Source organism: Schistocerca cancellata, chromosome 7 (assembly GCF_023864275.1).
Source record: "Schistocerca cancellata isolate TAMUIC-IGC-003103 chromosome 7, iqSchCanc2.1, whole genome shotgun sequence".
In the NCBI taxonomy this organism is placed as follows: Eukaryota; Metazoa; Arthropoda; class Insecta; order Orthoptera; family Acrididae; genus Schistocerca; species Schistocerca cancellata.
Genome location: NC_064632.1, coordinates 86,157,664 through 86,183,696, shown reverse-complemented (window position 1 = coordinate 86,183,696; position 26,033 = coordinate 86,157,664). Strand labels below are relative to the sequence as shown.

The 26,033-nt window shown below is 36.9% G+C and overlaps 1 protein-coding gene across 1 annotated transcript in view; it reads left to right on the top strand.

The window, feature by feature from the left end:
* LOC126092652 (dynein axonemal heavy chain 1-like) overlaps nt 1-26,033 on the top strand; it is an 894,951-nt gene that overhangs the window by 44,637 nt on the left and 824,281 nt on the right. The window contains exons 5-7 of the mRNA XM_049908374.1: nt 4,655-4,880; nt 15,662-15,805; nt 23,785-24,027. Of these exons, the coding sequence (XP_049764331.1) occupies nt 4,655-4,880; nt 15,662-15,805; nt 23,785-24,027 (613 nt within the window). The remainder of the gene's footprint in view (nt 1-4,654; nt 4,881-15,661; nt 15,806-23,784; nt 24,028-26,033) is intronic.

Sequence of the window (26,033 nt, the reverse complement as noted above, 5' to 3'; positions counted from 1 at the left end):
TTTAGGACAATATTATAGAAATGGAAGAGGATGTAGATGAAGATGAAATGGGAGATACGATACTGCGTGAAGAGTTTGACAGAGCACTGAAAGACCTGAGTTGAAACAAGGCCCCGGGAGTAGACGACATTCCATTAGAACTACTGACAGCCTTGGGAGAGCCAGTCCTGACAAAACTCTACCATCTTGTGAACAAGATGTATGAGACAGGCGAAATACCCTCAGACTTCAAGAAGAATATAATAATTCCAATCCCAAAGAAAGCAGGTGTTGACAGATGTGAAAATTACCGAACTATCAGTGTAATAAGTCACAGCTGCAAAATACTAACACAAATTCTTTACAGACGAATGGAAAAACTGATAGAAGCTGACCTTGGGGAAGATCATTTTGGATTCCGTAGAAATATTGGAACACGTGAGGCAAAACTGACTCTGACTTAACTTAGAAGAAAGATTAACGAAAGGAAATCTATGTTTCTAGGATTTGTATAAAGCGTTTGACAATGTTGATTGGAATATTCTCTTTCAAATTCTAAAGGTGGCAGGGGTAAAATACAGGGAGCGAAAGGCTATTTACAATTTGTACAGGAAGCAGATGGCAGTTATAAGAGTCGAGGGACATGAAAGGGAAGCAGTGGTTGGGAAGGGAGTGAGACAGGGTTGTAGCCTCTCCCCGATGTTATTCAATCTGTATATTGAGCAAGCAGTAAAGGAAACAAAAGAAAAATTCGGAATAGGTATTAAAATCCATGGAGAAGAAATAAAAATGTTGAGGTTCGCCGATTACATTGTAATTCTGTCAGAAACAGCAAAGGACTTGGAAGAGCAGTTGAATGGAATGGACAGTGTCCTGAAAAGAGGATATAAGATGAACATCAACTAAAGCAAAATGAGTATAATGGAATGTAGTCGAATTAAGTTGGGTGATGCTGAGGGAATTAGATTAGGAAATGAGAGACTTATAGTAGTAAAGGAGTTTTACTGTTTGGGGAGCAAAATAACTGATGATGGTCGAAGTAGAGAGGATATAAAATGTTGACTATCAATGGCAAGGAAAACGTTTCTAAAGAAGAGAAATTTGTTAACATCGATTATAGATTTAAGTGTCAGGAAGTCATTTCTGAAAGTATTTGTATGGAGTGTAGGCATGTATGGAAGTGAAACATGGACGATAAACAGTTTGGACAAGAAGAGAATAGAAGCTTTCGAAATGTGGTGCTACAGAAAAATGCTGAAGATTAGATGGGTAGATCACATAACTAATGAGGAGGTATTGAATAGAATTGGGGAGAAGAGGAGCTTGTGGCATAACTTGACAAGAAGAAGGAACCGGTTAGTAGGACATGTTTTGAAGCATCAAGGGATCACAAATTTAGCATTGGACGGCAGCGTGGAGGATAAAAATCGTAGAGGGAGACAAAGAGATGAATACACTAAGCAGATTGAAAAGGATGTAGGTTGCAGCAAGTACTGTGAGATGAAGAAGCTTGCACAGGATAGAGTAGCATGGAGAGCCGCATCAAACTAGTATCAGGACTGAAGACCATAACAACAACAACATGACATATTTCAGTGTGTTGGGAAATATTTCCTGACTCTTTGATTTGGTTACAAAGATATCTTAATTTTAAGTGTATAAAGTCAGTACAATATTTTAACATTTTATCGCAAATACAGTCGTAGCAAGCAAAATAACTAATTTCCTGTGAGAAATTGTAAAATCTCCATCAGGATTTTATTATTATTTTTTAAATAATGTCCAAAGGTGATGCCTGCAGTGAGAGTTTCTTCCTAAGTAAATCTAATTCATTTTAATTTAGTTGTTTATTAGTGGCGTTTACCTTTACTGCCATTGTGGGGAAATAATTATTATGTTTGATGGCTCATGATTTGGAAGGTTGCCATTTTTGCTACATCTGTTTTCTGGGGACCCAATTTCATTTCAGTCACTGTTTTTTAATAATGTCGCAAATAATTTTTGCCTGATTTCCTGGTGCTGTGTCAAGGTCTTGTGCCACTCAGCCAATTACTGACAACACAGATGGGTAATGCAGGTGCAGATCGTGGCTGTTGTGCCAGCAAAGCTTGCAGACTGCTGTTATTTCATTACATGCTTCTTGCTATTCAGTGTCAGCTAGTAATTTAGAAGCTTGATCCATAAGAGCAGTTACCATATCACTAAGTACTTGCTGCCCTTGTTTGTGCCATGTTTGTGCAGTTTACTTTCTCTTTTTTTCACAAGCAAACTAACATCACTTCCAAACACTAACTCAGTAATTGCAGTTGTGACCAAGGCAATTACTGCTAATTCTTACACCTGATCATTGTCCAATGACACTCTGAGCAATCATCTGCTGTGTGCCTGTATCTTCTACATATGGCACATGTTGCAGTTATATATTTACTGCAAGGTGCACTATGACCTGTTAAATTACATATTTTACAATGTGTTGGAACAAGGTACTCTTTCCCAATATTATGCTTGAATTTAGATTAATCAACTGGCTTAATTGGCTAACTAAAAGTAACTTCCCAGTCTTCTAAGTCTTGTTCTGGACATGGCAAAAATTACAGTTTTCCTGAAAACAAGTACAATGTTTCTTCACGACTCACTCTATGAGGCTGCTGCAGGTGTCGGTGTACTGGGTTGGAACCACTTCTGGTATCATGTCAGTGTGCTGGGTTGGAACCACTTCCGGAATCATTGTGCTCCTTTGGCTTGACCGATATTTCTTGCCCACCATTTCAGATTGGTGCTGGACCTGAGCACTTCTGAAAGCCTATTTGTAGCCTTGAACACTTCTGACAAACAGTTTCTAGGGGTCGCCTGGTCCTGTGCTGTAATCCCCTACCTGGGCTGGAAACCCATACTATTTTGTCAGGATGGAGGTCAAGGAACCTGTGTGGCACCATCGTACACAATGAAGCAAGATTAAATATTACTTCTTTTATTCCTGAGAATGCATCTTGTAACTTAGTTTTACTTGGTGGCTGATGGCTTCATAATCTGGAGTGGAATGTGCTGAATCCAGAGGTGGACTCAGGGCTGCCAAAGGTCATTGCATCATCCCCCAGTGCAGGCCAGTGACTCGGAGTATGGTAGGGTGCCAGAGGGTTCGGAAGGCACTCTCCGTCAGCTGGTCTGATGTGGGTGAGGAAGTGACCAGAGCATGTGTGTCTGGCTCACACTCCATCCTAAGAGTACTTTATCCCTCTGCCCATATTGTCCCATCAGATGGACCATGAGGTTGGATGCCAAGATGTGTTGAATGCTGATCCTGGACCACCATTTTGGTAGGCTGTTTGACCTGAATGATGCTGTAGTTTCAGAGCTGCACTGGAATGGTGTTGGTAGACTCATGGATTACCCTTCAGTGGCAGCTTCAGTACAGGATGTTAGTTCATAGTCATCCATGAATATGGATCAATGGTCATCCCATCAGGCAGCAAGAGTATGACCATTACTGGAACAATCTCACACAAGATGTTAGAATATAATAAGCAGAGAATTAAGTGCAAATGACATGAATGCAATTGACACTACTGGTTGACTGACCCTAGGCTAGTGGGGTGGAGTATTTATGGTGCCGAGGACGCCTTGCGATGTCTTTTGTAATGACTGAGTCAGTTTTGCTCATTAGAGTTGTCAGCAGTCTTCAGTTGTGCTGTATTGGCTTAATCAATTTGTGTAAGTATAATACCTGCTTTATCAAACCCCTATTGGTTGTTTTGTCCTACCTACTACTTTTTACATAATGCTACAAGAGTAACTGAGGTTGATTTGCACTTGTATTAATACTTTTCCCCTGAGCTGCTTCATGCTCACACACAGAAGTGTTGATGTTGCACACTTTGTGACCACCTAAGCCTAAGCATGTTGAAGCATGAAACCTACCTTTCTTCCAATGTCTACAATATTCAAATACTCATAACTTATAGGAATAGATCCAGATGACATCATCGACAACTGCCAAGAAACAGCTACTTGAGTGTGCAGTGTCCAATTTACCTTCGTGATTACCTACCTAAGCAGCCTCATATGGAATATAGTTGCCTCTGCTAGGTAGTGGCATTGTCAGTGGACTGTAAGTTGTTGGCCATTCCAGTTAGACAGAGAAAGTAGGACCTATGATGTAAATGACACCTTAGCAAATGTTCTGTTAAAGGAACAGCATTTCATTCACTTTGCAATAATGTCAGGAGATTAACAGGCCAACTAGCAAATCTGTATGTTTAACTGAAAGAAATAGCTTTATTGTCAAGAAATTCTTAAAAAAAAGCTCAGATCATACTGTTAATAAAAATGATGCATAACTGTGCCAGAGACATTTGTGAGGTAGTTGATGATTGTTGGGGAGAGATTGAGAGAGATTCATTCATACAGAGACTCCTCAAATCTGTTTTTTGATAATACTGCAAAAGTCACAGTTAATTGAAAACACAGTGCATATTATTTATATTTTGCATTGATTCTGTTGTAATAAGCAGTTTTTACATTTGATGAGTGGCCATTGCTTAGCTTGATATCTCTCTCTCTCTCTCTCTCTCTCTCTCTCTCTCTCTCTCTCTCACACACACACACACACACACACACACACACACTCACACTCACACTCACACACAGTCTTTAAATGTGCTAATTTTTGTTCCAGTGAATATGAATCAGAAAAACATGAGGCTGATGAAATCAAAGATCAAATTTCACTACTAGCCAAACTAAAGAAGCATTTGGAACTTACTCTACCAGAACGAATTTGGATTGGACCTTTCATTGTCATCATAGACCCACTGAAAAAATTCCTTGTAAACAAGAGGCAAGACTTATATGCAAAAATGCTGGAAAGTTTTGCAACTCGACAGAGAGAAGCTATTGAAGATGTAAGGAATCATTTTTAAACAAGGACACTACCTACAAATATTGTTACTGTTGTTTGTCTCTGAGAAAAATTCAGATACCTTGTAAGAGTTGTCTGAATTTTTCCCAATTCTAAACTGATAAAAAGTGTTAACAGTTACCATTTTCAACTGTTCTTGTATCGATTAATTTTTAACTTGTAATATTTTGACATATGTGTTGCATGCACAGGCATGTGTATCTATGTGTGAGTGTAGTTTTTATTTTTTATTAGGTGTTGCCATGCACTTTTGTACAGTGGTATACTGTAAAATATAATTTTAGTGCACTTTTAAGCAATTTTTGGGACTCCAAATTATTTGCTGTATGCAGATTCCATGACCTCAGCTGCTTTGAGTATTAATGTGTTACCCGACTGTGACATAGAAAATTTTTTATCAGACTTGGGCTCAGAACGCTTGGCAAAAATTCTCATATGTTACAGTTGGGTATAATCATTGCAGCTGAGGTAACTGAAATTTGCATTCAGTGAATAATTTGCCATAATCTTCCATATAGCTTCTGATCATCAAATCACGTGACTTTTGTAGTCCTAGTACACTAGTCTTGTTTTCTTTTTATGGAAGTTAAGTGAAGTGCTCCATATTTAAAGATGTATATATAACACGCCACATATGTTTATGAAATTTATAGACACTAATCTGTGATATAATACTTTACTAGCTTATTATAAAACACCATAAGATGCCTTCGTATCATCATCATTTATTACACTTAAACAGGTCATTTAGGTCCAGGAGAGAAGACAAAAATATACAGAAATGTAAACATAAATCGTAATAAAATGATCAACACATCCAGTCCACAAATCGTGACTAATTAGGATTGTAACATCACAAAAATTGCTTTCATATGTTCACCCATTTACTTCTGCCTCATGCATCCTCAATTCTGGCTGTTGGATCTGCCTCTTCCAGGGCCACTAAAGCTGTTTGCAGATAACCTTTTGTACAAAAGGCTGACCTGCTAATACTTTGTTAGGGAGAGTACCTCTGCTCAGAGAACATGTCCTGCCCGCGGTAGTCTTCCTCTTGCAGTCACTCTCCCAGTATCAGCTTTCTTAAACTCGTGATACAAATTTTCATTGTGTCTTCTTTTCCATCTTCCAGTTTCTGTATTGTAAACTGCACCATAAATTTTTCTTAAAATCCTCCATTGCCTGCACAGTGCTCATGTCTCACAACCGTAGAATGTAACTGGTCATACTGTCATACTTTCCTGGGATACAATGTGTGACATGTGTAGTTAGTTTAAACTGTCATAAACCCAGTTTGCATTTATTATTCTTTGTTGACTTTCCTTCTCTGTCTCACTTTTACTCGATAAATCTCCTTCACCCTCTTACTTCCAACTGCATGTCTCACCTTTTTGCAGCACAATGTTGAACAGAACTGGCCGCAGAGGATTGCCCTGTCTCAACCAGTTCTTAACTGTGAAGGGTGCGGACAGTCGATTTGCAGAGCATACTTGGTAATTTTATTCATTGTAACAGCCTGATGTACTTCATTGGTATGCTGAACTGCTACATTATTTTCCAGAGGGCTATCTGATTAATGCTGTTGTGTTTCTGCTTCTGCTGGAAGTCAATGAATGTGAGTTGTAGGTCTTTATCAAATTCATGAAACTTCTCCACCATTTGTTTCATTGTGAAGATGTGGTCATGTCTCACAACCATAGAATTTAACTGGTCACACTGTCATACTTTCCTGGGATGTGCCTACAGCCCCTCTGAGCAAAAAAAACTAAATGATTGTATGGCATTTATTGGCCGGGATATCCCATTCGGGGTTCGGCCTCCGTATTCCGAGTGTTTTTAGTTGATGCCACTTCAATGACTTGCATGTCAATGATGATGAATTGATGATGGACACACAACACTCGGTCCCCTGTCGGGAATCAAACCCGGGCCCCCTTGTGTGGCAGACGGTAGTGCTACGGCTGCGATATGGAGGCAGACTTAGTCGACTCAGTATCAGAGTGGTGTAAACTATATCCTGTCTTCAGCAGCAAGATCCTTCATATACGTACCTTTCAGACCCACTGGCTACAATTGTGTACATTAAATTTTACTGTCTCTCAGGTGGAACAGAAATATTTTTCCCCATTGGAACCTCATGTACACATTTGTGAATTTTCAATCATTTTATCATGTATAAGTGCTGCCAACTTTTTAGCTTCACTATAGCAGTGCACAGCAGCATTTGACTGCCAGACTACATGGAATTGGTTTGTTATATTCCACTGTATAAATAAATTATTAATGTTATATTGCATTGTAATTATTGAATGATCAGTTTACTTCTTACAGTAGTGAATATTTCAAAATTAGTTATTTCAGACTATAAAAAGAAACCAAGTATACAAATTTTATTTTGAAAATGGGTACTTGTTTTTGTTAGATCTTGCATCTAAAGTCATTAAAAATTACCTAAGAACATTACAGCATAAAATTCGGGTCTGCAAGTGGAATACACTTTAAAATCAATGTTATGCCCTGTATATGTGTAAATTAGATCTAGAGTAGAAGCATCAGTGTGTCATCCATCAAAACAGACAGCAAAATACCCAATATTGCTTTACGTGCAGAGTAAACCAAATTCGTCATACTAGATACAGAGACAGTCGTGGCATTGTTCTCTAATAACCTTGTGGGTTTATATAATTTCCTTGTTGGAAAACATTTTCTTTTCCGTGTGTAATGCCTTTTTCCATGCAGTATATGAGAGTTATTTCTTAAATGCATTGATTTACTGTAAGTGACTATAATGCATCTTCAAGACTATAATGCATCTTCAGTTTCACACCATGTTTGTGTTGATGAAAATGCTGATGATGGTGAGAGAAAGTAGAAGACAGGAGTTAGTGTCACCACATAGTCTAGCCCTGTCAAATAACACCACCAGGCTTAATATTCCATCTGACAAAATCCGATCCAGATAATGACAGCTGTAGGAGATCTACAGGTGAGAGTATTTAGATCATCAGTACAGATCTGTCACTAAGGCTAGTCCTATTGAGTCGGCACAAGAACACTCTGTGAGAAACACAATTGTATCAAGTAGAATTACTACTTTTTAGAGGCCTGAGGACTTATATGATCTCAATTGGTCTTTTTAAAGAATGTCACATGTGGTATTTGTTCTGCCATAGCTGTTTTTCTCCCCTATAGTTTCATAATGTTGCAGATTGTTGTTGTATTACTCTTTTGAGTACTTTTTTTTAAGCATAGTGCATGTGTTTTGCTTTTCAAAAACTGACAAAAATATTACAGTACTGACGGAAATGCTATTGGCTACAGGCTGTCCTCTGAATTAGGTAGAGCTCTCTGTTCCTAGCACAAGATACTGTAATCCTAAGAGTTATCCATCCTTCATCCTGGCTTTTGTTTAGTTTAATTATTTAAGAGTAAAACAAGACACAATATTCTGCAGGGATATATTTAAGGAAGAGTTTAGTTTTAAACTGCATGATTAGGTTTATAAGATTGCCCCCTCCCTCCAAGTATTCTTCTCATAATTCCTCTGTAAACATTGTGACTCATTGCTTATAGATCTTTGATGAAGTTATTTTCTTATGTGGTATATGTCTAAGTGGTCATTGTACTACATTGTCATCATTTGATCATGAAGATCGGATAAACAGTTGACTATTGGTTTTACATCTAAATCACTGAGCATTGTTGGGCTCACTACTGTGGCGCACCTTTCGAATAGTTGTTCAGCACAATATTCATAAACCTGAAGGGTCTGTGCTTTATCTTTTTCTTCTATAGCCACTCTCCCTTTCCTGTTATTGGTTCTACAGTGGTACAGTATTGGCATATATGCATCAAGGTGAATCTGTTAATTTTAGTGTTTTCCATGTTAAATTCTGATAGGCAGAAGTCTGCTGGAATTGCAGTGATCATTTCCTTTTCCTGTTTGGATATGAGAAGGTCACACTTTTTTAACGGAAGACATTAAATGGTTGTTTTAATATGCATGACCTCTTCAAATCTGTATTAGTTGATCTTGCTATTCGCTTTTTCAACTGCAACTGTATTTATTATGGAGCTCTGTTTTTGAGATGAATTGACTGTTAATAAGTTTAATACGAGGATTGGAACTTAAATAGTGGCAACTATTTATTCACAATCAGTGCAAAAGAGTTAGATGTTTGCACCTGTTACTGTCCTTGAAAGTAGTCACCAGCATTGTGTAGAACCTGTTGCCAGCGATGTGGAAGGCGTAGTATACCGTTAACAGAGCCTGTTTTGTTGATAGTGCGAATGGAGCGGTCTACTGCATGTCGAATCTCTGGAACAATTCTGAATCAAATGCCACGAAGCCAAAACTGAAACGCCAATCCAACAAATGGCGTCATTATGGGTCACTGTAAAAGTCAAAAGTGTGTCAGAGCCCCAGTATGGTGAAAGTTATGGTGATTCTCCTGTACAGCTGTGATGGTGTTATCTTAATGCATTATGTTCCTCCACAGCAGACCATCAGTGAACAGTATTACTGTTCATTTTTGGAGCATCACCTGTGACCAGCTTTGCGAAAGAAGTGGCGATTCTTTCTGTGCAACCCACCCATCATTTTGCATGACAATGCGCGGGCGCATACAGCGCAAGCTGTGGCTGCTCTGTTCAGTTGATGGGACTGGAAAGTACTGTACCATCCACCATACTCCCCAGACTTATGTGATTGTGACTTTGATTTAATCCCGAAGATGAAGGAACTACTTCGTGGCATTCGTTTCAGAACTGTTCCAGAGATTCGACAGGCAGTAGACTACTCAATTCGCACCATCAACAGAACAGGCTGTGCTAACTGTATACTATGCCTTTCACGTTGCTGGCAACGGGTTCTACACAACGCTGGTGACTATATTGAAGGACAGTTACAGGTGCAAATGTCTAACTCTTTTGTATCAATTTTGAATAAATAGTTGCCACTATTTAAGTTCCAATCCTTGTATTTTCCACAAAACATGCAAGTAAAAAGAATTTGCTATTTTGTGATCAAATATACACTTTTAGCTATATGTTAACCACTTTTAGAGGTGGTAGATAAGTAGTTAAAGATTGTTAACAGATGTTTTGGTTTATGGTGTCTTTAGTGCACAGTATAATACTTGTATGTGGTACACAGTAAAACAGTGTAGTCTTGTGGATGCTGAGAAATTCAGGCCTAAGACAATGTATCAAGTTGCAACATGTGTTGGTTAAAGTTTTTAATAAGGCAGTGACACCAACGAATGTAACTTCTGTGTTTAGAAAAAAGTGGAATTAATCCACTTAATGTCACATCCTCGCGGAGTTGGAGTTCTGTAAGTCTGCAGTTTCAGACCTCTCTCTAAATTCGGATGACATGATTAATGCAGTAGAACCATCAGATTCAGATAGATGTGTGATCTGTCAACACACTTTAGAAGATAATATGCAAAATGTTGAAGACAGTTGTAGTTTACATGCCAATAACAGTAGCACCAGAATATTATATATGTAACTGAAGGAGTTTCATGGTTTCCCAAAGACTCGTCTCAGAAATCAGCTGGATATTCAAAAGAGAGAAACTTCATATGGACTTAAGTGTCTGAGAAATTGACCATTGAAGAAAAACCTTTAAGGAAAGAGGAAAAATTAGAAGAAAAAGAGAAAGGACTAGCAGAAAACTGAGCAACATGAAGATAAAAGGACTTCAAACAAAAGTAGTGAACAAAGTAGTAAAGATGAAAGTTATATGATAAATCAGACAGATCTTTTTAATTTGAACTGGGATGTTTTTATTTGTGACCATAGTTTGGTAGCATTTCCAAAAGATATATTTTTTGTAGCTAAAGTGTTGAAGCCAGTAGACACTAATGATGAATTTGAGGTCGTATTCATTCTAAAGAGTAAAACATAGGGCAGGTGTGAATAGGTCTCGCGCTCTAATGGTTCTGTACAAATTTAATTATGTATGTATATAGACAGTTCATCCATCCCATGAATTGAGAATCTCGACAATTTTTGGACATTATTGACATCAATAATGGTAAGATACCTGTTCTGAGAATTCCAGGACTTTCGGGACTTGTAATTTCAAGTTTGAAGTGTCATAGCAAATAACAAGGAATATTTTTTTCATGTGATATAATTACAAATTAACGTTTTTTTGGTTTTTTTTCCATATTTGTATTGTTTGAAACCTTGCTTCTTGCCCAATTTCATGATTCTAGGTCACTGGGAAGTACCCAATAGGTTTCGATGATGAGTTTGTGAGCCTCAAAATATGTGGCTTAGATGGCCTATCTCTTGATTTCATTGACTTACATGCTTACATTTATTACACTGCCAAGGGATCATGGACTTTAGCATGTGACATAAATTTCAGCTTGTTACCTAACCTGTTTCTGAGAAAATGGCTCTTACCAGACAGACAGTCAGTCTAATAACAAATGCCATAACAATTGTTTTTCATAAAATATAATTACATATTAACAATTTTTGGATTTTTTTCTTCAGTTGTACTGCAGTTGCTTTTTGCTAAATTTTATCATCCTAAGTCAACAGGAAATATGCAATAGATTTTCAATCAGTGAGTTTGCAAGTGTTAAAATATGTGACATTAATTGCTGTGTCTTTCGGCTTCATTGATTTGGAAGCTAAATTTTATCATCCTAAGTCAACAGGAAATATGCAATAGATTTTCAATCAGTGAGTTTGCAAGTGTTAAAATATGTGACATTAATTGCTGTGTCTTTCGGCTTCATTGATTTGGAAGCTAAATTTTATCATCCTAAGTCAACAGGAAATATGCAATAGATTTTCAATCAGTGAGTTTGCAAGTGTTAAAATATGTGACATTAATTGCTGTGTCTTTTGGCTTCATTGATTTGGATGCTTCATTGGCTTGGAAGTTCCCATTTTTTACACCATCAAGGGATCATAGACCTTAGTATGTAACATAAATTTCTACTTCATAAATTGATCTGTTTCTGAGAAAAAGGCTTTATAATAGTCCGACAGACAGGTGGATGGACAACTAAATGAACCTATACGGGTTCTGTTTATATCAATTGAGGTACAGAACCTTAAAAAATAAGAAGTTTTGTTTCTCAGAAACAGAAGATACAATGTATGTATAGCACAAGGATGCTAGGATGATTCTGCCTCCAGCATTGACTATGGCTACTAAATGACTATCAAATTATATTCGATTTCTGATCAGTTTAGGTAACCTTGGTGTTTATTGAACAAAACTTAACAGTTGTAGCTGTATTGAACTTATTCATTTATGTTGTATGTTTGATCTAAGCTCTTCAGGTGTTAATAAATGTAAAAAATGATTAAGTTATAACTTCATTAAACAGTGAAACCTGCTTTTACACTTTTCAAGGGACTTCAAAAAACTGGGGTAAGATGTAGGAAGTAACGTTTTAAGCTTTAAAAGTTACGTATAGCATACCCCCTTGCACTTAATGCCTGATATATGTACATAATAGACATCAAAAGACTTGTCAGAGACTTGTTTGTTATCTAATAAAGGTTTATTATCTGATAAAACTGCTGATGTAACTGGAACTGTTAACTGTGCCTTCCTTGCCAGTTAGATGTTCAAGCATTCAGATACAAACCATGTCATGTTGATGTGACAAAGTAGGTGACAGGTAATGCATCCAAGTGTTTTCCTGAGTGATCTTACAAGCTCTGCATGAATGTGCTGCACCGAGTTCTTCATCTGTATTGTGTTTAAAATTAGCTTTTGGTAGTTCAGTGCGGAGTGAGTGGAGGGAAGCACAGTTGCCAGTGTGTGGTCTGGTAATGATAATGCTTGTCCTACTCAGTGCGGAATCTGGCAGGTTGGTTTGGTTGTGTGAATGGCAAGTTGCACAAGCTGGCCGATTTGGAATCTTTCACAAATGATTAAAAAAAAAAAAAAAAGCTATTCAGTAATAAACTCTTGACACTTGCATATCTTATAGCTTAATTAGTCAGCTTCATTATGACCTACTTATCATTCATTACTGGTCATAGTTATTATGATATTTTGATATTAGGTAAACTACAGCAAGAATTCTTAGAGTTTGCACTGAAAAATAGCAGCCTCTTTGAATTTGTCATTGGTGTGTGGTAGGTCCTATGTTGGCTGCATGTGAAATGTAGGTAACATATTGAATTATTCTCTAAACTTGGAAGGATATCACTGTCTCCAACCTCAGGAAAATCGCATGTGTGTAGACTAGTCTGTCATGAACATATGTGGCAGTGAAAAAGCCAGAATGAAATATTCATAACTCCGTCGTATCTCCTAAACAGTTTGAGGTATGGAAACAAGATTTTGGCATATGATAGCACACAGAAAGGAGAGTATTTTGCCATACAATGAATATGTGAATGTTTCATATCTACCACAATATTGAAACAAATTCAGAATTTTTCAATGAGGTAATGTAATTTTTAAGGACCATCAGTAGCTGGTGAAATGAGAATTGCTTTGGGTTTTGTAACAAAATAAATTAAGTTACACTGTTTATTTTTATTCTGAGAGTGGGCATTTTCATCAAATTGATCCTTTCTTGCATTCAGTTGCTAGTTTAATAATACAGTGTTTCAGGATTCTGTTGCAATTTCAGCTGCATTTGGTCAGATGAATATTTGTAAACCGTGGTGTGTTTTGGCAAAAGAAACAGATTTTAACATGGCAACAAGAGAAGTTCCGTATTATTCAAAACTCATCATAGTCCTTCATGAATCCTTAGTTGGGCCGGCCGGAGTGGCCGAGCGGTTCTAGGCGCTTCAGTCTGGAACCACATGACAGCTACGGTCGCAGGTTCGAATCCTGCTTCGGGCATGGATGTGTGTGTCATCCTTAGATTAGTTAGGTTTAAGTAGTTCTGAGTTCTAGGGGACTGATGACCTCAGATGTTAAGTCTCATAGTGCTCAGAGCCATTTTTGAATCCTTGGTTGATAACTCAAGATCTATCTTGTGGTTTAACATTTGCAATGGCTTCTTTTGTCAGCATTTTAGCCTCATTGAGTGTAAACTACTTGCTGTTTTTTGCCACATTGCATTTTACCTAGGCCCTTATATTCTCAGTCAGATTTAAATTAGCACTATATGGAAGAAGCCTTATTAAACTATGTCCTTTAGTGTTGGGTTTGTAGACCGGGTAGTATGGAGTTTTTGGCTTGTATAGCACAAGTTCCAGTAACTTTGCCTTATGCATGGTAGGTTCAAGTTTATCCAGTAAAACATTTATGTGTACCCAGAGCAATATATCTGCTTTCCTCTACTGCACAGTTGTAGCTTTATCCATCATGGCAGAGTGATATGGTGCATTGTCCATTTTTTTATTATTGAATTTGCAGAAATGTTTTGCAGCAGAACATTATTTTCACAGGCAAGTAAATGTGCTCCTGAATGACCATGTGTATTGAAAATGTCATGTTCAGACATGCTTCATTGCTGTTATTAATGCATCACTGACACAAACCACATGTTCACAATACCTGATGACTACAGAACACTTTAACACTAGAAAATATCACTTTACAACGAGCGCTAATGAATTGGATGCACCACATGGTATGTTTATGCACGGCATGTCAGTAGGGATGCTTTACCAACTGAACCGCTGGTGACGAGGTAGGGAAAACAACTCACCATTGGTGCTATGTGGGCAGCGGTGTCAGGTCCCCTCCTGTGAGCCAAATGTCAAAAGTTGCAATAATTTTAAACTCACTATAGGGCTCATCATACCACTTGAAGAGTAACACGATCTTCACGTTAGTATGAGCAACTTTCTCAGTAAAGTGTGTGATGTCACCTTTAGTTGTGTAAGTGAGATTATGGTTCAAATTTGTTCTGTACTTTTCCACGATGGTTCCCCAAAGAACCTAAAACAGGACATTTGGCTTCAAAATACTAGTTATCTGGTAATCCCTTCTGAAAAAGTACTGTACCAGGGTTAAATTTAGTGACAAAGTTCTTGTTAAATGTAAATATTTTCGAGTTGGAGGAGACCACCCACTCAAAAGCAGAATGAGTTCTCAATAGGCACACACAAAAGAACGAAAACTTGCTGATTTTCAGAAATATCTTTTGATGAGTTAGAGTAAAACACACACACACACACACACACACACACACACACACACACATGCGCCTATGCTCCTACATGGTGCTGGCTGTACCAGGTATGACATTCCACTCCCATGACCAGTGCATTCTTGGCCTTGTTAAAGCTTTTCTCCCTAAGACTTGACTTGTACCTTATGCCCTGTAATACTAGACTGATTATGAACTTGTAGGGTTGTCTGGAATGTTTTTGACCACAGTCTGCAAAGCAAGCACTGTGACACAATATGCAGTTTTCCTGCAGACACTCAGATGTTTCCCATAATTCACCATCAGAGTTGAATTCAGGCTTTTGGTCTGTTACCTATTATAATACAAACTACGAGACATTTAAGTCTGAAAGATGTCCTGAAAAGAATCCTCTTGTTTGTTTATTTGGGAAATTAATAAGAGATGAAACAGGTATAGTTCTGAGGCCCCCCCCCTCCCCCCAGAGTTGTCTGTTCACCAGTAACCCTGTTGGAAGATATTTTGCAGAAACAAAGGCACCCAGCAAATCGGGCTGTTGATTTTATATACGAGAGTGCAGTGCTGATGTCACTTGACTGATGTCAAATTGCAGTCCTGCGAGTTTTGCATCATCTACATATGTTACAGACAGATATAATATAAATACCTAATTACATTCCTTATTTTGCAGATATTGGATGAATTTAAACAAATATTTCGTAAGCTACTGGAAAAACCAAATTCGATAGAGCATCTTTTTGAAATAAAAGAATGGATGGAAACTGTACCAGTAACTGTGAAAAACCTGGAAGAAGCTACGAGAAAAATTGTGATAGTAAGTAGATTATTTTATTTACAAGTTTTGACTATTTTCTTGTAAAGTGTCTTGAGATGTACTCGGTGTATTTCAAGTAACAGAAGAAAAGAAAATCCCACCAAAAAAATGAGTTAACACTAAAATGGAAGGATAGTGAGAGATAGTTCTTTAACATCTCATTACAAGTATATTGCTTTATCTTTTCTGTTCCTGATTTTTTTGTGCAGTATGGAGCACTGTTAGTCTTCTGCTAGTACTGAGCTGAATCATTTACAAACTCTCCACTTAATTTGTTTCTTGTTTTCCGTCTGTAAGTATCAATCCTTAGTAACAAAAGAAGTATTAATATACTAGCTGATCATTGCTTATCTGACTGTCCTATCCCCTCTATATCTACATATCCTGTGCAAATTCACGCACTTGTTCATTCACAAATTATGTTCTCAGTGGAACTTCAGTGATCCTCATCCTGTCCCATAAATTAAGTTGCACATTTTTGAACAAATGTTGATTCTTAACTTTGTATTTAAATTGAATAATTGAGTGTGACCTGGTAAAAATAGCACCTGCAACGAACCATACAAATGTTGGCGTGGTTCCTGCTTTCATGCAGTATGATCATCCCCAATTGAACAGCTCCGTCAGGAGGGTCAATATGGAGCTAGATCAGCTGCTTTGTGCAGCTACTTTGTCAGGCATAGGTTTGGTTCCTGTTGATGGTATTGGTAGGTGGGACTTCACGAGACATGGCCTGCATCTCAATAGGAAAGGGAAGGGTAAACTGGCTGGGATGATACCAAAACCTTTAAGGAGGGGGGGGGGGGGGGGGGCTGAAACTCATGGGAGTACTTTTTTAGGGTAACATCAGTGTCCAGTCATCCAAAATTGATTGAAATTAAGCTTAAAGAGAAGTTCAGACAGGCAGGTATTAGAGATGTTAAAATATCACAAGATTCTAATAATAGTACAGTGAAAAATAATGTTAGTATGTCGCAAGATTCACATAAAAGCACAGTGAAAAATTATGTTAGTATATAGCATCAGAATATAAGGGTATTAAAAAACATAGTAGATGAGCTTCTTGTTTGTTTATAAGATTTAGAAACTGAGCATGGAATAGATGTACTATGCCTGTCTGAACAACATATAGTCACAGGTATGAAAATGGTAAATGTAGGTGGATATAAAATTTCAGCACATTGTAAGTAGAGACACTATGGAGAGGAGTTGCCATATATGTTAAAATCTGTCGTAGTGTGAAAAATTTGGAAACTAAAAAATGTTGCATAGAGCAACATATAGAAGCATGTGCGTGTGAGCTCAAACTAAATAATGGCACCAGTATAATGTAGCCGTATATAGGTCCCCATTGAGAAATTTTCAACTATTTTTGAAAAACTTGGATTCTTTGTTGTGCTATCTGTCAGACAGAGGAAAGCTAATTGTTGTTTGTGGGGATTTCTATGTAGATTTTCTGAAAGAGTCCGATAGAGAGCTTGACCTTGAAGTATTACTTGGTTCTTTCAATTTGACATCAGTTATTGATTTTCCTACTCAGGTGGTACAGGAAAGCAGCACACTGATACTGTTTTCACAGACCAACATAAATTTAATCAAATAAAAACTTTTCCTGTTAAGAATGGTCTGTCTGATCATGATGCACAGCTAGTTACTGTATATGACATAACTCCATACGATAATGCAAAACAGCCCTCCAAAATAGTGCATTCAATAAACGATTTCACAATTCAAAATTTTAAGGAAAGCTAGCAACAGTTAGACTGGGGTGAGGTGTTCAGGGAACATGATGCTAATTTAAAATTTAACCCATTTCATGATACCTTTGTGAGTATGTTTGAAAACAGTTTCCCTAAGAAAACAGTGAAATATAATTATAAGAACCTATGTAAAAAGCCATGGCTTATTAAAGGGATAAAAATATCTTGTAAACAGAAAAGGGAAATGTATCATATAGCTTGGAGGAGTAATGATACCAAAACAGTGAAACATTATAAAAACTACTGCAATGTATTAAGAAAAGTTATTAAAAAGCCCAGAAGTATGTGCATTATGTTGAGATTAACACATCTGATAATAAAAATAAAACAATGTGGAATATTGTTTAAAGGGAAACAGGGCAACCGAGAGTACAGGAAGACTGTATTTCTATCAAACTCAATGAAAAGTTTGTTAACAAGAAGTCAGAAGCAGAAAAATTTTTTAATAATCATTTTTAAGTGTTGTAGAGAAAATAGGATCCAGCTGTTCATTAGAAAATGCAAGGCAGTATATGGAAGAGGCAGTACCAATGCAATTTGATAAAACTGAAATTCAACGCACCTCTCCCACTGAACTTAGGAAAATAATAAATTCACTCAAAAGTAAAACCACACATGGAATTGATGGCATTTCCAACAGAGTACTAAAAGCTTGTTCCCAACAAATAAGTAGGATTCTCAGCCAGTTATGTAGTAACTCACTGAAACAGGGCATTTTTCCAGATAGACTGAAATATGATATTGTTACACCATTTGTTAGTCCCGTCTTATGCAACATATACAATGCATCCCTACAAGATGGGATTGTCCCTGACAGACTTAAGTTGGCTGTAGTGATTCCTCTCTTTAAAAAAGGGGATAAAAGCATTGTTACAAACTATCGCCCAATATCCCTATTAACTACCTTCTCGAGAATTCTAGAAAAACTCATGCACAGGAGGATTGTAGACCATCTCATCTTCCACAGTATCTTAAGCAAAAATCAGTTTGGTTTTCGTGCCGGTCTTTGTACTGAACAGGCAATATTCTCTTTCAGCAACCAAGTTTTGGAAGCCATTAACAAAAAAATGTCTCCAGTGTGTATTTTTTGTGATCTTACGAAAGCCTTTGACTGTGTAAACCACCAAATTCTTTGGAAAAAGGCAGAATACTATGGTTTAGGTGGTACTGTTGGCTTGTGGCTACAATCATATCTACAGGATCGGAAGCAGACTGTAATGCTAAATGGCTCTTCTGGAGAACCTGCCTCGTCTGAATGGGGCACGGTAACATGTGGTGTGCCTCAAGGCTCCGTTTTGGGCCCACTGCTTTTCCTCATCTTTATTAATGATCTTCCTCTTTGTTCTGAGACAAACAGCAAATTTACCCTGTTTGCCGATGATACCACAATTCTAATTGACGATTTGATTGATCATGATCTTGAAAAAACTACAAATACTGTTTTTAATGACATCTTAAATTGGTTCTCCTCAAATGGTCTCTCGCTCAATGCAGATAAAACTCATTATATGAGGTTCCATACATCACAAAGTAATCCCAATGAAATTAACATAAAATGTAGAGATCAACCAATACAGAAAGTTGAAGAGACAAAATTCCTGGGTGCTTACATAGACAGTAAATGTAATTGGTCAGTTCACATTCTTCATCTATGTAAAAAACTTAGCTCGGCAACATTTGCATTACGGGTAATTTCTTCAGTGGCTGAAGTTGACACTATTAAGGTTGCCTACTTTGGCTACTTCCACTCATTGATGTCATATGCTATCATATTCTGGGGGAACCAACCACTTGCAAAAAAAGTTTTCACCATCCAAAAAAAAGCAATCAGAATAATGTGTGGGGTCCATCAAAGACACTCTTGCAGGCACTTGTTTCGGAAGATATGTATCCTAACAACGGCCTCACAGTATATTTTTTCCTTGCTCACCTTTGTGTGCAAAAATTATTCCATCTACCAAGACAACAGTAAATTCCATGGTTATAACACGAGAAACAAAAACAATCTACATTTAGAAATGAAACGTCTCACTCTGGTACAAAAAGGAGTTTACTACTCCAGCATTAAGCTGTTCAATGCTCTACCACTACATATCAAATGTGTTCATACAGAACTGCCAAAATTTAAACAAGTTCTCAAAGATTACCTGACAGAGAAATCTTATTATACTGTGGATGAATACCTGAAAGAAAATGTATACCATCACTAAACTTATTGTGTCTAGAAGTAGTTCAAATGATTTTATTGTGTATTTGAGCATTAGCACACTTTTTGTAACAACAGATTGGCTGTACATGTATTTACTCTTGTAGGCCTAATATCTGATTTAACTTTGTGCTCTTATCTTTAACCTTTATTTGAAACTCCTTTTTCTGTCAAATGGTAATTATGTTATCTAGCTGACATTGTATCTGTTACTATATTTATAGTATGTCTTACTTAAACTACGTATAATTTGCCATTGAGTTGCCCTTGTATTTATTGTAAGTTTAAATTGAAACCTGTACAATTTGACACGTTCCATATCCTTGTGATTGACTCACTAACTGGATCTACGGAACAAGAAATAAATAAATAAATAAATAAATGTCCAGTCTCACTTATGACAGCTTTATCCAACATTCTTGAAAAAGTAATGTATTCAAGAGTAGCATCACATATTTGTAAAAATGAAGTACTAACAAAATGTCAATTTGGTTTTCAGAAAGGCTTTTCAACAGAAAATGCTATACCAGCTTTCACTGAAGAAATATTAAATGTATTGAATCACCGAACACCACTCATTGGGATATTTTGTGATCTCTCAAAGGCTTTTGATTGTCTGACTCATGAAATCGTTCTAGATAAGCTTAAGTATTGTGGTATGAGTGGGACAGTGCGCAAATGGTTTAATTTACACTTAACTGGAAGAATGCAGAAGGTTGAAATTAACAATACAGATAGTCTCCAAAAATTGGCAGAGTCCTCTAACTGGAGAGGTATCAAGAATGGTGTCCCACAGGGTTCAGTCTTGGGTCCCTTATTGTTCTTAATATAACGACTTGCCACTCTATATTCATGAAGATGCAGAGCTAGGTCTTTTTGCTGATGATACAAGTATAGTAATCACACCCAACAAGCAAGAATCAGCTGAGGAAATTGTAAATAATGTCTTTCAAAAAATTATTAAGTGCTTCTCTGCAAAAGGACTCTCACTAAATTTTGAGAAAACACAGTTTATACAATTCTGTACAGCAAATGGCATAACACGACTGATAAATGTAGACTATGATTAGAAGTCTGTTGCTAAGGCAGAATACTCAAAATTTCTGGGTGTGTGCATGATGAGAAATTGAAATGGAAGAAACACATTGATGATCTGCTGAAACGGTTAGGTTCAGCTACTTATTCTATCAGGGTTATTGCAAATTTTGGTGATAAACATATCAGTAAATTAGCCTGCCATGCCTGTTTTCATTCACTGCTTTCATATGGCATCATATTTTGGGGTAATTTGTCTTTAAAAGAGAGAGTATTCATTGCACAAAAGCATGTGATCAGAATAATAGCTGGATCACCTTGCAGATATTTATTTAAGGAACTTGACATATTCACAGTACCTTCGCAATGCACATATTCACTTATGAAATTTGTCATTAATAACCCATCCCAATTAAAAAATAACAGCGAAGTGCATAGCTACAACACTAGAAGAAAGGATGAGCTTCACTATTCTGGATTAAATCTCACTTTGGCACAGAAAGCGGTGAATTACGCCGCCACAAAAATCTTTGGTCCTTTGCCAAATAGATAGCCAACCAACATTTAAAAGCAAATTAAAAGAATTTCTGAATGACAGCTCCTTCTACTCAATAGATGAATTCTTAGATCTGAAGTAGTAACTGTAAAAATAAATAAATAAAATAAAATAAAAATAAAAAATAAAAAAAATTAATTATTTTGTGTATAGAAAACTTATGTTAAAGTGACACGTTCCACATCATTACAAAATGTTTTATTCATGATCTATGGAACAAGGATTAATGTATGTATGTATTTCTCATTTTAATGAAGCAACTCTGTAAATGAAAGAACAGAATACAGTGGAAATACACACATGTTCCCATCTCATTTCTACATTCTTTTTTCGTACAAAATTTCTAAAAGTGGATAAGTAAGATTTCTTATTACTTGGTAATAACTACATCTGTGTAATATTACAGTGCTTTAAAAGCGCATAAGTAAAATCTCCAAAAGTTAAATAGTTACCACAGTGATAGTTATGCCATTGACAAGAATTTTTAATAGAAATTAAGCTAAAATATTAAATAAAGAAGTATATAGGGTGTGCATTGAAATTTTGAAAATTAAATATTAGATACGAAAATAATTTTACAGATGCCAAACTCATATAAATAGTATATCAGTAGAAATGTGATACACTGTTTATTGTGTGTGGACATTCAGGAATGTTGATATTAAAGAGAAAACTTGTGTTATTTATAGAAATGCAGTGAATGCTGTGACAAAACATTAACAAATATTCTTTGTTAGTGGCAGGAATTTTAAAGAAATTGTATATTCATTAATCCATCATTGTTGTACATCATAGATTTTAGGCAGGATATTGAACAGGTCAAACATAATGCGCAGTATTAGTGGAAAAGAGAAATATTACAATTTAATTGATTACCCAACATTTAAAGAAAAATGACTGTTTCTACATTTCTATAAATTCTTGACAAAATAGAAACAGTGCTTTATCAGGAGTGGCTTTAAAGTGATTTTAATTATCAATTTAAAAGCATGTTTCTTTTGATATGTTGTATTTTTTTCTGATAGGATGATGTGGTAAATACTTGATGTGTATTTGATTTTCTGTCATACAATAATGTGTGTATCCTTGTTATGTATTAGCCTGCTGGTTTTCTTGCGGCTGTCTGTGGCGAGTAAAATGCTTTCAAGGACAAACAAATACGGAATATTTTGACCAGTAAATTCATTAAAGGGAAATTCATAAAAACTCCATTTTTGTGATTACTAATTATCCTCAACCCCCTCTTTGTTTGAATTTTAAATATGTTTGTGCTCTGAGCAGGGCTACCCCAGAAAATAATTCCATAGCTAAGCAGTGAATGACACTGTGCACATAATATGCTTGTGGCATTATTTGTTGGTTGGTTGTAGATGTTAATATATTTTCATGGAGTAGCACACCCTTGAGTGTTTTTGACAAATTACTCATATGTGTATCCCATTCAAGTTCTGCTGAACCCATCGACACAAGAACGTAGTCAGATTTAAAGCAGATGAAGCGGATGAAATAAATGGAAGGAAGTTCACATTTACTGTTCTTTCAGTGTTTGCAATTAATTTGTTTGTGTTAAACAAATACTAACAAAGAGATAGAGGGGCCGGCCAGTACTTACCTCAGCTCAGTACAGCCGACAGATACACAAAACATAACTCTGCCAAAACAGATATCTTTGGCTTCCCTCTGACAACCATGCCTCCATCCTTGCTAACCTCCCTGTTTACCTTTCCCTGTTGCTTCATAACCTGGGTTGTGAGTAACTGAATCCACTTTCCCTTCTTCCCCTTTTTTCCCCTCTCTCCTCCCTGATGAACGAACAAAGTTCCGAAAGCTAGGAATGTAAATTTCCTGTTCTGTTTTGTGTATCTGTCAGCTGTACTGAGCTGAGGTAAGTACTGGCCAACCCCTCTATCTCTTTGTTAGTATTTGTTTCACATCTTTATATGAGATTTTCCATTAATCATTTGTTTTTGTTAAAGCAGTCTGAGAATCAAGCTTGGTCTTAAACCTTGAGGTACTTCATATTTTCTAACTTTAACATTGAACTGTTGCTGCCATGGAATGTCTGCAGGTTTCCAGATGTAAAAATAAAGCTGCAGGAGAATATTTTATGTTCTGAAGATGGCATTAGCCAAAACCGTTAATAGTGGATTGTAAAAAAAATTGTGTGGTCAAGGCGGAGCTTTACGAAGAAAGTTCTACAATATGATCACAGACTCATTACAGACTTTGTCTTCAATTGATAAATGTTTGTTAATGCCTTCTTCTTTGTTAAAATACCCCTCTTAATTTGTGCATTAAATTTATCTTTACAGCTATTTCCAGCTGATTCAAAATTCTCTGTTCTCAGACAGATATCAACATATATTTTCATTTTATCATTATTCTTAGCAAAAAAGTACAAATAGATGACTTTTGTTCATAGGAGTATGATATATTTGACCATTTCTGGTACTCGTTGTCTCAAGAAGATTTTGAAAGCAAATGGGAAGCTGTTGGATGGCCATTGCGAGTATATGAACAAATAGATGAGACAAATTTGTTCCATGAGGAGGAAATAGAAAGGCTTCACAAAATCCAAATAGAAGACGAATTTGCTTTGTATGCCAGACTTGAGCAGATAACAGTTCAAGTCAGTCAAATGGCCAGAGAGACTGATATAGCTAAGGTAATTTCAAGAGTGTTTAATACTGTGTTAAGCATGTTCTGTAGGTATATTTGAGACACCCTAATTGATTCTAAAGAAATAGAAACTTATATCTAAAAACAAAGATGATGTGACTTACCAAACGAAAGCGCTGGCACGTCGATAGACACACAAACAAACACAAACACACACACAAAATTCTAGCTTTCGCAACCAATGGTTGCCTCGTCAGGAAAGAGAGAAGGAGAGGGAAAGACGAAAGGATTTGGGTTTTAAGGGAGAGGGTAAGGAGTCATTCCAATCCCGGGAGCGGAAAGACTTACCTTAGGGGGAAAAAAGGACGGGTATACACTCACGCACACAAACATACATATCCATCCACACATATACAGACACAAGCAGACATATACAGAGGCAAAGAGTTTGGGCCGACTATGTTGATCCTGTGGTGAACTTGGGTTGGTAGACAACGATGTGCACAAAGGTTAGGTGGTTGTGTTGCCGCCAAAACACGTTGAAGGATGGAGAAATTCGGGAAAATTTCGAAAAAACTGCGTGTAAATGTATTAAAAGGGGTGGTTTTGTGGTGGCAGATTATGAAAATGAGGCTAACAATAGTCTGGCGAAGAAATAATGACGTTAAAACCTGTGGGAAGCGGCTAAAAGTTATCAGTGATGTGCGAAAAACGGAAATGGAAATAAAGCGAAAGTTATCAGAACTAGACGAAATGGTTGTTTAATAGGTGAAAGGAACTATTTGTGGTCTTTATAGCAGCGGTAGTGTTGAAAGCGGAAAAAAATTATTTTGGTTATGGTTTGGAAGTGGGTGACGTATTATTGAGTATATATAGGCGGGATAAAATTGTATAGTACATTACGGTGAAAAGGAGAAGGTGAATACAAAGTGAAACTACTGGCGCAAAAACAAAAAGAGAAAATAAGACGACAGAAAAGATTTCGAAATGCAACAGTGACAATAACAAACATAATTGTTGGGTTCAAATTAATGATATGAATATAATAGAGGGAAATATTCCACATGGGAAAAAATATATCTAAAAACAAAGATGATGTGACTTACCAAACGAAAGTGCTGGCACGTCGATAGACACACAAACAAACACAAACACACACACAAAATTCTAGCTTTCGCAACCAACGGTTGCCTCGTCAGGAAAGAGGGAAGGAGAGGGAAAGACGAAAGGATTTGGGTTTTAAGGGAGAGGTAAGGAGTCATTCCAATCCCGGGAGTGGAAAGACTTACCTTAGGGGGAAAAAAGGACGGGTATACACTCGCACACAAACACATATACAGACACAAGCAGACATATACAGAGGCAAAGAGTTTGGCCCAAACTCTTTGCCTCTGTATATGTCTGCTTGTGTCTGTATATGTGTGGATGGATATGTGTGTGTGTGTGCGCGAGTGTATACCCGTCCTTTTTTCCTCCTAAGGCAAGTCTTTCCGCTCCCGGGATTGGAATGACTCCTTACCCTCTCCCTTAAAACCCAAATCCTTTCGTCTTTCCCTCTCCTTCCCTCTTTCCTGACGAGGCAACCGTTGGTTGCGAAAGCTAGAATTTTGTGTGTGTGTTTGTGTTTGTTTGTGTGTCTATCGACGTGCCAGCACTTTCGTTTGGTAAGTCACATCATCTTTGTTTTTAGATATATTTTTTCCCACGTGGACTGTTTCCCTCTATTATATTGGTATCATTGAAATAGAAACTTAGTAATAATAATAAAACTTAGTAATAATAAGTTTTGAATGGTGATGTGTCTTTTCTTCAATTATATTTGTCTGTAATCAAACTAGTAATCTAGTCAGTTGGTTTTCAAAACAGCCCAAAATTTGTGGAAGTTTTTTTCTTCAATGTTCCTGTATGCCTTTTGGGGCTGAATCTGAATTTCATGTTATCTGCTTTGTAAGAGCTCGGCTTCTCACCTCAGACTCCAGCTCTCATCTGAGATACGAGTACATCTACAGAGTGGCAAGTGAAGTGTTTATCCTTTTCTGTGTTTTCCATGGA